Genomic DNA, 13722 nt, shown 5'->3' with positions numbered 1-13722 from the left:
CTGAACTGGCAACAAAAGAGGATCTGGAAAAAAATGAAATCAGAAATAATTTCTCAGATAACAGCAAAGATTGTGCCCATAGTGCAAGACATGATTAATAAATCCAGAGAGGACACAGATAAAAAAAATAGAGGAGCTGAGGAACATGATGGAATCCCAACATAGGAAACAAATGGAATCCATAAAACAGATGCAAACAGATTTCCAGGAGATTAAAAACTCCATCAAAAGTCTATGCAGCAGAATGAACCAATGTGAGGATAGAATTTCAGATATAGAAGATAAGATTGCAATTAGTGACCAGGAAAAGAAAAATGGCTTTAAAATTGTAAGGGACCATGAGAAATCAATCCAGCGGCTGCTAGATGATGTGAAGAAGAACAACATAAGACTGATTGGAGTCAATGAAGAAACAGGAGAGAGTGCAGATGACATAAAAAAGCTGTTCACAGAAGTGATGGCAGAAAACTTCTCAAGCAGGGGAAAAGAACTTGACATACAGATAAGTGATGCATGTAAGACTCCAGCTACCCTTGATCAAAAAAACTCTACACATAGCCATATAATAGTTAGGATTCCAGAAACCCAAAAGAAGAACAAAGTTCTACAAGCAGTGAGAGAAAAGAAACAAATCACATACAAAGGAAAGCCCATCAGAATCACAGCAGACTTCTCAATGCAAACCCTCAAAGCAAGAAGAGTTTGGAGTGATGTATTTCAACCCCTAAAGGAAAACAGCCTCCAGCCCAGATTGATGTACCCTGCAAAACTATCTTTCAAAATTGATGGAGAAATAAGATACTTTCATGATAAAGAGCACCTTAGGAACTTCATGAATACCAAACCAGCACTCCAAAAAATTTTAGACAATATTCTAGGAAAAGACAATGAGGATCACAACCCCAGGAAGCCCAGCAGAATGAATCCATGGGGTGTGACAAATTAAAAGCAAAGGGGCAGAATCCAACAAAAAGAAAAAGTCATGACAAGGCTTTTAAAACTTTTAACTTCGGCTGGGGATTTAGCTCAGTGGTTCCACTGCCTGTCCCACAAGCGCAAGCACAAGGACCCGAGTTCAATCCCCGGTACCAAAAAAAAAAGAGGAAAAAAAACAACTTTTAACTTCATCTCCCTAATGAGTATATAATTCGATCTTGTTATTGTACGGATTAGTATTTTTCTGCTTCTAGTGTTGCACACCTTTCCTTGTGCTGTACTAGCTATTTATCATCTTCTTGTGTCTACTTTTTAATTGAGTTGTCTATTAATGAGCTGTAAGAGTTCTTTATATATTCTAGTCATAGCTTATATGCATTGTAAATAGGGTCTGTTTAAGGACTACTTTTCATTTTAATGATGTCATTTAAAGTTCTAAATTTTGATGGAATCTCATTTATCAATTTTTTTCTTTCATACTTCATGTTTTTTGTATCCTAGGTAGTTCTTGCCTACCCTAAATTCATAAACATTTTCCCTTATAATTTCTTCTTAAAGTTTTATACTTTTAGGCTTTCTTATTTAGGTTCATAGATCCTTTCAAGTTATTTTTATGTATGGAAATAAAGGGTTGAGATTAATTTTTTATATACGGGTACCAGGTGTTCTAGTGCCATTTGCTGAAAACACTATCTTTTCCTTGGCTCTTGAATTGAATTTATATTCTATAAAATGTTAATGTTAAATAATCTTTCAAAACTCAGTGGACCATATATGTGTGGTTCTATTTCTAGATTCTCTGTTTTATTCCAATGATCTATATGTCTTTCCTTACACCAACACTGCCTTGATTATTGTAGCTTTAGAGGAAGTCTTAAAATCAGGTACTAAACATCTTCCAACACTGTTTGTTTCTGGGTTTTTTCTTACTGTTCTAGGTCCTTTGTACTCCTACATAACTTTTAAATCTCAATATACAATTCTTCATTTATAGCAAGTATACATAGACCTGAATTTTTATATAGACCTTGTGTTTTCTAATCCTGCTAAATTCAAATACAAGTTCTAGGGGCTCCTAGAGATTTCTTAGTATTTTCTCTGTAGATGATCATTTCATCTACATATAAAGATTTTGCTTCTACCTTGCCAATCCTATCCTAATTGTGTCATTTTATTGCCAGACTATTTTGGTTTGGGCCTAGATTTCAAAGTTTAATGGACAGATGAAGAGTAACCATATCTGCCCTTGTTCCCCACCTCAAGGAGAAAGCATTGTATCTTCTCCATTCATATAAGGCGTTTTTGCTCGAAGTATGGAGTACATGTCTTTAATCTGTTGAGAAGGTTCTGTTCTACTTCTAGTCTCCTGATAGCTTTTACCATGAACAGCTGTACAATTTAGTCCAATACTCTTTCTCCAACTAGTGACAGGATCATATGGCTTTTTCCTTTCTTCTGTTAAAATGGTGACTTTCAGGGGTGGATCTTCCAATGCTGAACCAACACTGCTATCCCTATAATAAAACCACTTTCTACATACTGCCAGATCTGACTTCTAATAGTTTGTTTTGTTAAACAAATTTCTGTCTATGTTCATACATTTTTCTTCTATTATCTTTATCCAGTTTTAGGATGAGCACAATGTTGATTTCCCAAAATGAGGGGAGAAGTGTTCCTTTTCTTTCTGCTTTAAATGTTTGAAATAATTTATCAGTTAAAATGTATATGAGCCTGTTGTTGTCATATAGATAGGTTTTCAAGCTAGGAATATACTTTCTTTAATAGGTGCTATTCAAATTTTATATTTCCTCCAGAGTCAGTTTCATTAATTTGTCTTCCAAGGTACTTCTTAGAAGTTGTCAAATTTATTTCAAAACAGATTTTTGAAATATGCTTTCTATATCCTTTTAAATTCTGTAAAATCTGTGGTAATGTCTCCTAGATCTTTATGTTGTAATTTTAAAACTGTATAATTGATATTGTGTAATAGGATGTAAAGGTCTAAAGGAGCAGGGGAAGTGGAAGGGGTAGGGGAAAGGAAAGAAGGGAAAAGAAAAAATATGAGAAAAGGAAAAAAATGGAAACAAAGTCTTTGCAAATAGGGAAGGGTGGAGGGGGTGAAGGGAGGGCAGGGGAAGGTGAAAAAAATAAGAACCAAGATACTGATGTAATGGTACAAGATCCCAATGATGTATGTAAATGTATTTTATACCTAAAATGTACCAATAAACTTAATTGGGAAAAATAAATAAATAAATAAAAGACAGACTATGAGCATACCACTGCAAGGGTACTGAGAACTGTGAAGGCAAATCACACGTATACAGGACTGCATGAGAAAGACATGCCTCAACCCAAAGGCCAGTGTGCTTCCCTGAAGAAACCATGAATGAAGGCTTAGAATATCCGAATAAGCTACAAAAACCATATCAAGGGAGCAGGCTAGCCTTGGGAACTCATGGCCTTATAAGAAACCAGACACTGATAACAGAAAAACCACTTTCTTAAACAGAGTACCTGTCCCCTGAAATTGTCTAGTGCACTGGAAATGGAGAAAACCTACTTCATTCAGTCCACTTAGGAACTAGGAACTAGATTTACCTACCAAGCGGAGTTCCTATTTTCCATTCACATTTAAACACAGGTTTTCAGGATCCCCTTATAATCAAATCTCTTATAGAATTCTTCTCTAAAAGAATCACTCAAGGGACCATATTATTTTAAGAACTTCACAACCAGGTATTAGTAAAACATAATGATTGGTATGATAGATATCAATTCCTCAAAAGGCAGGGACATTCCCAGAATCCTACAGAAGAGCTCCATGTCAGCAAGTCAAAGGAGGGTTTGTCTCTGAGTGGTAATAATTATAGTTCAATGGTGGCAATTCCTTGGGCCAGCCTATGTCATGGAGTCACTTTCTCTAGAGAACAAAATGGGATTTTAAAATTTGTAACACCTGTGACATGGCTCTGAGGTGATTTTTTTTTTGGTACCCGGGATCGAACTCTGGTCCTTGGGCTTGCATAGCAGGCGGCAAAACTACTGAGCTAAATCCCCGGCCCCCTGTGGTGATTTTTTAAATTTTCTTTTTCTTTTCTTTGCCTAAAACAAATCATACCAAGCCTTTTTTTTGTCTATCTAGATTTCTGTCTCCCTTACCATACCCAATGTACTATAAATATACAGCTTTTGCGACATCAACACAAAGTTTTATTGTGCTGTTAGCTTTGATAGAAAGCACTGCAGAAAGTTGTTTAGAAATTAAATATCTAAAACGGGCTATTTTAAAATCCAAGGCCCTCACTATTTCATGTCTGCAATGAAGAAATTTCATCTTGGGGAGAGCAAGCTGTCTTTCACACCATATGGCTAATGGTGGTGCATAGCAATTAGCCAGGCTGATTAATGGTGAACAGACTCTAATTTTATGCTTATAATTGAGCCTGCATTTGCACCCCTGGTGCAAATTCAGCACATCCCAACTTCCACTTACAACAGGCAAGAAATCAAGAGAAATAGGATGGTGTGGAAAGTGAGAATTTTTTTTCCTAAAGCCCCCTAAAGAGCATCAGATTTGCAATTTAAAAGACTGTTAGCCACACAATAGATGACAGGTTTGTGTAATGGGGTCATGGCGGCCTGGTAAACAAACAAGTACCCCATACACATCTGTAGGCAGCCAGAAAAAGCGGTAATCTGTAACATTAGCTGGATGACATTTGGAATATGGGTTTTCCCTCTTAGCCACACAGTACAACAGCATCATTTGCCTTCAGTGGCTTGAAATTTTTATTTTTGCTATTTTTATGTTTCTGAAAAATAGAGATAACATCAGCAGTAAAGCACACCGACCAGCATAATAAAGCACTTTGGACCAATGAATTTTAAAAACAAGAAAAATATAAGCTGCCTTAATAGAGGGTAGGCCTGTGTGTGAAAGGCATAATATATCTTTAAGTATTTCAAGAATAGAATTATTTCTAGCATAGTCGAAACGTGTAGATATGAGACACAAATCTATGGTATACAGATATTACTTGGCATATTGGTTAAGATCTATCCTCCTGTCTATTTCCTACTTTGCTAGAATCACATGTAGTAAAACATGAAAAATTCAGTCTAATAACATGCTAATTATAAAAAGCTAAAATAATAGTTGATTGATTCAAAAAATAGTAAGACAAAGGAAACCATATTTCAATGCTTATCAAAATGAATTTTACTCATTTTATTCTGAAAGGTACAACTCAGCTTTATTAAATAGTTGTTATATAAAGTATAACCCTAATTTTTGCCTAGTAATATAAGAATCCCATGACCATATTTTTGGGCTCTGTTACAGCCTTAAAGTTAAAGAAAAACAACCTGTTTGGGGGATAATTAACAAATTTTGCAAATCACTGAAGTGAAAACTTGTGACACTCCTGCATATTTTAGAATAATATATTAGAAGTGCTTTTTAAAGGGAAAAATGAGATTTTTATAGACATAGAAGTTAATATTAGGAATTTTACTCAGGAAGCACATTAAGCCCTTTCAACTTTATTTCCACCTGTAGAGTTTTAAGATTGCTTTCCCCACAAGGCCATGAATAGCAAATAAAGGCCGTCCATGCCGAGGTGGCAGCTGAAGCCCTAAACGGGTTGGTCAGTATAGTCAGCAGCCAAGAACGCTTTGTGCCAGGAAAAGCTGCACACCTAACAAAGCAATTAGTAGCCTTTCTCTGATGCACAGTAGCATCTTCATGCTTTATCCAATCACTCGGAATAGACTGGGAGCAAAGGGCTGGTGTTATTTTATGAAGAATTTGAATACAAGTTACAAGGCTGTTCCCTGGTCCAGTCCCTTACATGTGGAGGTCTTGCTGAAGCCAGGGAGGTGAATGTGGTCTTTCTGCCTATTTTCTAATGTAGTTTCAGTCTGATTGCAGGAAAAAGTAAAAACACTCATTTCTAATATGAATTTTTGTACTTTTCAGGAACTCATCTTTGCCATCCTTGCAGAAACACAAAACTCACTGTCTCTAAGAAATATCAGCCACACTGTCAGTTATGTACAGGGGAACTAAGAAATCAAAGGCAAGGAGTGGGAGGAAAACGAAAAGAAAAACATCATACTCAGTGTAAGGCGAAACGGTGCACATGTATAGATGCTCCTATTTATGAGCAGGAGAATTAAAAAGGGGGAACTATAATTCTCAACTTCGCCCAAACAGAAGCCTCTGCCAACTTCACTAGAACTCTTACTCATTTTACGGGCAAAGCAGTGGAATCCATTTATCAACAATAAGTTGGTTGCACTGCATTTTATTTAATTGTAAAGGAAAGAGGAGGAGACCATTAACAGGATGATATCAGAATGGAAATAAATGTCTTTTAGGATGAAGTCTAAGAAATAATTTAGAACTACCGTGATACCCGACCCTTTACTACCAAGTACTCATGTCTAAGAATTCTTTTATATTATCTACTAGAAGCTAGATAAATGCATAACCAAAAATAGACCTGAGTTCATCCAAATTCAAAGGATAAATTCATCTTCTCTTTGCTAATGAAAGAGAAAGATCAAGGTTTCTTACCTGCACATGATCTCATGCGTGAGCAAGACTCGGCACATTTCAGGGTTCTTGTCTTGGCCTTCATACACTATGGCCTGAAAGCAAAGGCATGGTTTCAGCTAAGCAGCAGAACACAAACTATAACTATTGAGTTCCTGACCCATTCATCGCTGCTGAGGACCAACGAGCTGTTGGGAGCCAACAGCCTCACTGAGAGGACTGTTTCAAAATACACGGTTCACCATCAACCCAAACTGTGTGGAATGAGATATGATCCTCTCGGCCCCGTCAACCACCTTATTAGAATGCACATCTCTGGATCAGTGTGATGAGTTTCTGTTGTTAAGACAACCATAATTCTCCTCTTGATACACAATAAAAATAAGCCTAATCAATAAGGAGGAAAAAGCCAGAAGGCTGAGTAGGTTGAGATACTACTGATCTAAAATACAGAACAGCATGCAAGCTTAATATTTAAATGATATGCTTTTGCCTCCTCACTTGACTACTTCCAGCCCCAACATTTAGCCTTTTAGTGGTAAGCAGTAGAAAACAAGTGTGGGTGAAGCAAATGAGTCCATTCACTCACTGTGTCATTTTTCTAAGTGATTCATCAACCAGGGAAAATCCCTCTTCCCACCAAGAGGCTGAAAACATGTGCTCCCCAGGGGTGTACACCCACCCAAACAGGAGTGCTCGCCGGCATCTGCTGTGTGGGAACTGTACACCATAGAGTTATCTCCTTAAACTAAGAAGAATTACATCTCACTCTCAAAATCTGGAATCCCAAACCACCTCAGCAGCCTTTGTACTTTGTAGGCAGTGTTTGAGCCTACTTTTTATATTGTGTGCACAAACATTTTGCTTCTGGACACCAAGAAGTCCTCCTGAGAGCTCCGCTTCCTATGGACCTACATGTTAATACCTGAGCCAACAGAAAGCACAAAGCTATTAGCAGAGCAGTGCTCTGAAATGGGATACATTTAGCTGATTTAACACTGTATCACTGCATAACACTAATATAACATAGCTTCAAATTGTTAATAAAATTATTTTCACACATTCATATAACCCTCAATTTCTTGGTGACAAAACTACTTAAATTAACCTGAGACTGTTCTTATGTAATATGTAAAGATGTTACTGGTTCTAATGTGCTTTGTTTCTGAACCTGGGACTTCCAGAAGCTGTTATGATGGGTGCTGCTGAAGGCTCAGCGTGTCTAGACCCTTGGAGCGGGCTTTGGGTATGACATCTGACCACAGGACAGAACAAACTCAGCAACAAATTAGACATTAAGGAAATTAACTTACATGAGGATAAAAAACACGGTAGATCCTTGAGTTACAACTGGCCTGACATATGAACAACTTGGGTTATGACCGGAATTTTAGTTTAACTTATGAACAGTCTTGAGCTATGAACCAAATGCCAGCTGCTTGTGCTTCCAGATGGTCTCAGATACAGATTTAACCCTTAAAGAGTCCTGGAAGGAACATTACAGCATTCTTCCTGTTTGGAGTTCATTGAGAAATCCTGGGCCAGTGTCTCTTTAAGGACACTGAGATCTGCCTGTGTACAGAAGAGAGGCTTTGAGGGCTGTATAGAGGAGCCTGAGCCTTCAGATGACCAACTTCAGTTACATCCAGCCCTCAGGAAGGAATTGAGTTCATAAGTCAAGGGTCCACTGCATTACCATTGCCCATCAAAACCACTTTTATGGCTAGCTTATCATAATCCTGTATTGTTTTAAAAATATTTTTACTTTGACATATTTGTAGACTTATGGAAGAGTTGCAAGAATATATAACAAAGTCCACAATGTTTGTACTCAGATTCCTCAAAGGTGTTTGTGTACTAATAAATCTGCTTTATTCCTTTCTTTTTTCCCTAAATCGCCTTTTAGTAAACTGCGGGCATGTCCTGAATATTTCAGTGTATTTCCTTCAAACAAGCAATCCTCTTACACAACCACAGGACAATGATCTAAATCAGAAAATTAACATTGATACAATACAATAATCTAATCTCTAGACCTTATTGAGATTTATCAATTATTCAATAATGTCCTTTACAGCCAAAGAAAACCCAATACTAATCACTGTGTTGACTCATCATTTCTCCTTGAAAATGGAATGCTCTTGAGTCTTTTTTATTTTGTCCCATTTTTTTTACAAATACAGCTTAGGCCGGGGATTTAGCTCAGTGGTTTCGCCGGCTGCTGTGCAAGCGCAAGGACCCAAGTTCAATCCCCAGTACCAAAAAAAAAAAAAAAAAAGAATGCAGGTTAGTTATTTCATAAAACATCCCTCAGTTTCAGTTTTCCCAGGCTCAGAGTAAAGTTTTGTCTCTCAGGAATATCACAGGGGGATGCTGAGTTCCTGTGTTCCGGGTCTTGCTGGTGATTAGTTCCACCGCTAGCAACATAAACTTTGACCGTTTGGTCTAAGGTGATGCTTGCTCTCCACCAGAGATCACCTGCCAAGTTTTGCACTCAAGAGTTATTACTCTTGCCTATGCAATTCATATCTACCTTCTGGGGAGATAATCTCTATTATGTTAATATCCTATTATGCCTCAAATTTTCATCTACTAGTTTTAATATGCATAGATGATTCTTTCTTGCATTCTTTTGTTTTTGTTGTTGTTGTTGTTATGTTTTGTTTTGTTTCCTTTGAGATGGGGGGGGCCTCACTATCTAGTCCAGGCTGGCCTCAAACTTGCAGCGATCCTCCTGCCTCAGCCTCCTGAGTGCTTGGATTACAGGGATAAACTACCAAGCTCAGCTTTATTGTATTCTTGAAAGACTCTTTTAAATACCCAAAAAGTTGCTGTACTCAAGAAAATATGTTAATTAAAAATGCTCCGAAAACACAAAAATATATCTGCCTGTTGTATTTCCTGTAATCACTGCTGGAAAAAATTTTTAAAGTAAATTACTGATTTAGATCTAATACATGCTAAAAAATTTTAATGACGCATTTCTGCTAAATGCTATTGCCACAAAATTATTTGTATGTTCTCTTAATACTCTAGATAACCTCTGTTTCAACTTTAATACTTGTCTAGACAAACTAAAATAGGTAATTTGGTAAATAAATTCATAGATATTGGTGATTTTTTCCCTATTGTAAAAAAAAAGATAACTTGGGGGGGGGGAGTTACACCAGATCTTCTCATTCTGATTATTTCTAGATGTTACAGACATTATTTTTTGCTGGGTTCCACGATGGTATCCAATTAAAGACATGCTACAGTGCAAATCTGCTCATGACTCCCCAGAGGAGTGGAGAATATGGACTCCCAGAAGTCCCATGTTTTTTCGTTCATAACTGAACATCATTTGTTTAAGGCCCAGAGCCTCTGTAATACATCTCTTTACAAAATACCAAACTGCCACTTCGCTTCTGGCAGCAGAGTCAAAACAGAGAATCTTTCTCCACATCAAGCATAGAAAAATGAAACCAGGAGTTTGGATTTGCTCAGAAATAATTAGGAACTCTGGGGAGAGTTGGAAGCATGAAGTGTCTGCTCTCCCTATCCTTAGGCTTAGACAGAACAATTTTCTCACCACATAAAGGCAGAGAAAGAAGTGTTGCTCCTGTGACTTCTGAATGAAAAGCAACTGAAACTCCATCATGGACTAGGACTAAAATCCTGTAACTCTAGTGAACTGGAGCCTCAAGAGTTAGCTTTCACGTGAAACTCAAAGGCAAAGGCACCTCCAACCCCAGCCAAGTAGTTTTAGTTACTGGAAAGGCTTTTTAACACACACACACACAGAATGCATGGACCCAGAAATCAACATTCTGATGAGATCCAGTATAGGAAAATAAGATAAATTTATATGGACAAACATCTCTGATGCAGAGTAGCAATAATATAACAGATTTTAAAACAAAAATTCTTCCAAGGTCTCTCTCCAACTTGCATCCCAACTGACATCCCCTATCAACTCTCTACCATCTACAATTAGCACACATGCCAGGATTGGCTCATAGTTCCGCAAACCCAGACTGTAACCTGAAAGGATATGGATCCTCTAACATTAACTTAAGGGGAAATTTCTGCTTTTCTTCCTAATTAAAATATGTGCTTCTGTGGGGTATGAGGAACGCTGGTTGAGGTTGGGTCAGCTGGGAGATCCCAGGAGCACATAAGACAGCACTGACTATTTAAGTGAAACCATTTTAATAGACAGCTGGTTTAGGTCAGACAATGAAACACCAAGAAGAAGGCTTATTGTCATCCTCCATAGTAAATCATGCGTCTGCTCACTGGCAGGAAGATAGTCTGCTGCAAGAGCGACAAAGACAACAGTAGTTTAAATAAATCAATGTGTTTATCAGGAGTGAAGATGGAGGTCTGCTACAGAGATGGGCAGGATAGGGACAGAAATTATATAAAATATATTATTAATATAAATCCATTGATGGTGAATCAAGTTGAGCTTTGAATTCTAAGAAACAAAAAATACAATTTCCTGTTGAAAACAGTGTTCACATTAACGCTGCCAATAGCAAAGAAATCCCTTAGGCATTAGGAATGCTTGCTTGTACAGAAAGAGATGTAAAATAGTAAGCAGCAATAACTTCATCTCAACTTTAAAAGCCTAGGTGATATTGATAAATAAGTTGTCAAAGCTGAACATACTTTGAGCAGACTTGTTTTCCTGATGTACTGGCCTCCCTTATCTAAATCTTGTCTACTAATAAGCAAATAAAAAATATAGGCATTGCATATTATTTTTAACATTCTCTTCACTTTCAGGTTTTTTTCAAGAAATTTTTTAAATAATTAACTAAAGAAGAAAATAAAAGCATGAGTTGTTAAAAATTTCACACCCTGATGCAACAACAGTACTGGATATTTTATTGTTAAAGGATTAAAAAGGCTCCATTATAAATAAATCTGCAACATCTTTAAACACCAATCAATCAATCAATCAATCAATATACTCGGGTGCTCCTGTCACGGCTGTCTTAGAAGGCATCTTTGAAGTGTAGGCTCAACCCTGCTTTTCTAAAGTATCACTAGTTCTCAAAAGTTAAGTGAAATTTACTATGGGTAAAGACCACACAGTAAAACAAAAAATACACATTGAACATGCAATAACATCACACTTCAATACCAAAGGAAGTACATAGAGTTGAGCACGGAATTTTTTTGGTTTACTTTTCTAATAGTTTTAACCCTTTGTGGTCCATGTCAAAGCAAGGGAGCACAGAGAATTCTTTTGATTTTGATTCAACAAAATGTTTTTAGACACAAAATATTTCCATTAGGAGTCTTTTGTTTGTTTGGAACCAAAAAATAGAAGACTTGCCACTATTAGTTTAAAAAAGAAGAGTGCATGAGTTAAAATAAATAAGAAAGAAAGAAAGAAAGAAAGAAAGAAAGAAAGAAAGAAAGAAAAGAGAAGGGAGGAGAGGAGAGAAAAAAAAAGAAAAGAGATTATAACTAACACAAACTCCTAATTTTTCACTTAAATCAAACAGTAATCTTGAAAATCTTACTTCTTTTTCCACATTCAAAATGAGAGGTCAAATCTAATTTGTTACCTTAGAGAACAAGTTCATGAATGTACAAAATATCTCTTTTCATTAGAATAGAAATGTCTTCTGAATGTGAACTATCAACAAGCCTTTGGTAGCAAATTACCAAGAACTGAACTAATCAGAGAATAATATGAAGACCTCCAATATCAACATACTGCAATAATAATCAGTATATTCAGCCACCAGTTCCACAGCCTGTCCCTTGAAAAGGGTGTAGCTAATGTGGTCCTAGAAATCTCTAGTAGGTGAAGGAGGCTTAGTTAAAAGTAAACCATGCCAAAAAACACACCATGAATCTGACATTTTATAAGCAATTGTGTCAAACAGCAATTCAACATTAATAGTGGGATAAAATTTTTTTTTAATTTCTTCAATTAGCAGCTTGGCTACTGGTGAACAAATTGCAAAGATGTAATTTCAGCTCAGCAGTTAAGCAGGCCCATTTTCAGAAGTGAATTAGGAAAGTCGCAAAGGAATGATATCATATTCAGTGCGCTGTTCAGTTCGATCACAGCCCTGAATAAAAGTGAATGTATACCAATGCAGTGAGCTTTAGAATGCATCTTTCATGTCTCAAAGAACCAAAACCCCTTATATTATCCAAATACTTGAAAAAAAGAACTAAATCATTCTAATAATCTCATATCATATTTCTTTTCTTAGCAGTAATAAAAGATACTTTACTCTTATGGTAAGTACGTTAACATCTATATTAGTAGATACAACTGACTTTGTCAACTCAGTGAAGCAATAATAATAATAGAATAATAAAAGCAGCTAATTTACTAAGCCCTTAGTATGTGTCAATCACTATTCAAAGCCATTTAACATGTCTGAATTCATTTCATTCTCACAACAGAGTTTTGAGAAGGGTGCTACCATTATCCCCATTAGTTTGATTCCAAGTGCTTCTATATTTTAATTACTCACTAAGACAAATCTTTCTTGCTCAACAACTATGTAAACAATTCACCAATGTTCAAAAACTCCTTCATCCCTCTCAGCAATATAAGTAAAGACAGAGATAACAGACTGTCTGTACAGTCATACAAGTTCGATAAATGCATCCCTACTAATATGTTCGTTTTTAATGCTGTTCAAACATTCACATGGAAACAGCTCTAGCGTAAATATCCCCGAACAAATGGCTGTATATTATCCAGGAGGGAGCAGTTGGACCGCCAGACTGGGGAAGTACTAGGCCATCTGGCTCCGGCAATCTCTCCAAAACCATCAGCTTTGTTTTCACCCCCAGACTCCAAACAACACATTTTCCTCTGTGATGAGTTTACATTTTCCCAAGCACAGGTCCTGATCATGCATAAAAATCCCAAACTCCTTCATTCCTCTATGTGCAAAGAAATTTAAATCACCTGCATTTTTGACATGTTATCAAAGGAGACAGAAAGCTGCTGAAATATGGCCCCTGGTTATAAACTTGCTCCATCCTTTTCGTTGGTTTCCCCAAATGTATGGAAGGACCTCTCTGCTGGCCTAGTAAGTTCCTTGGGAACTTATTGATACATTAAAAATGTATTTATTTACCACTGAAGAACTATGAACTGAAAGGGTTGTTAATCAAATCTACATAGCTGTGGCAGCATATAATGAAACAATCAATAAAGAAAAAATGCACTTGCATCAATAACTTAAAGTACTGGGAATATC

The 13722-nt window shown here is 36.7% G+C and overlaps 1 protein-coding gene across 12 annotated transcripts in view; it reads right to left on the bottom strand.

Moving 5' to 3' along the window:
- Positions 1–13722, bottom strand: part of Ebf1 (EBF transcription factor 1) — a 405540-nt gene that overhangs the window by 378977 nt on the left and 12841 nt on the right. For all 12 annotated transcript variants that reach the window (XM_021240444.2, XM_087194903.1, XM_021240448.2 and 9 more), the window contains one exon: positions 6518–6591. In XM_021240444.2, coding sequence (XP_021096103.1) covers positions 6518–6591 — 74 coding nt within the window. The remainder of the gene's footprint in view (positions 1–6517; positions 6592–13722) is intronic.

Source organism: Heterocephalus glaber, unplaced genomic scaffold (assembly GCF_053883595.1).
Source record: "Heterocephalus glaber isolate CG9 unplaced genomic scaffold, H.glaber_assembly_v1.0 deba00001606, whole genome shotgun sequence".
NCBI lineage: Eukaryota > Metazoa > Chordata > Mammalia > Rodentia > Bathyergidae > Heterocephalus > Heterocephalus glaber.
This window is presented reverse-complemented; position numbering and strand designations above follow the sequence as displayed.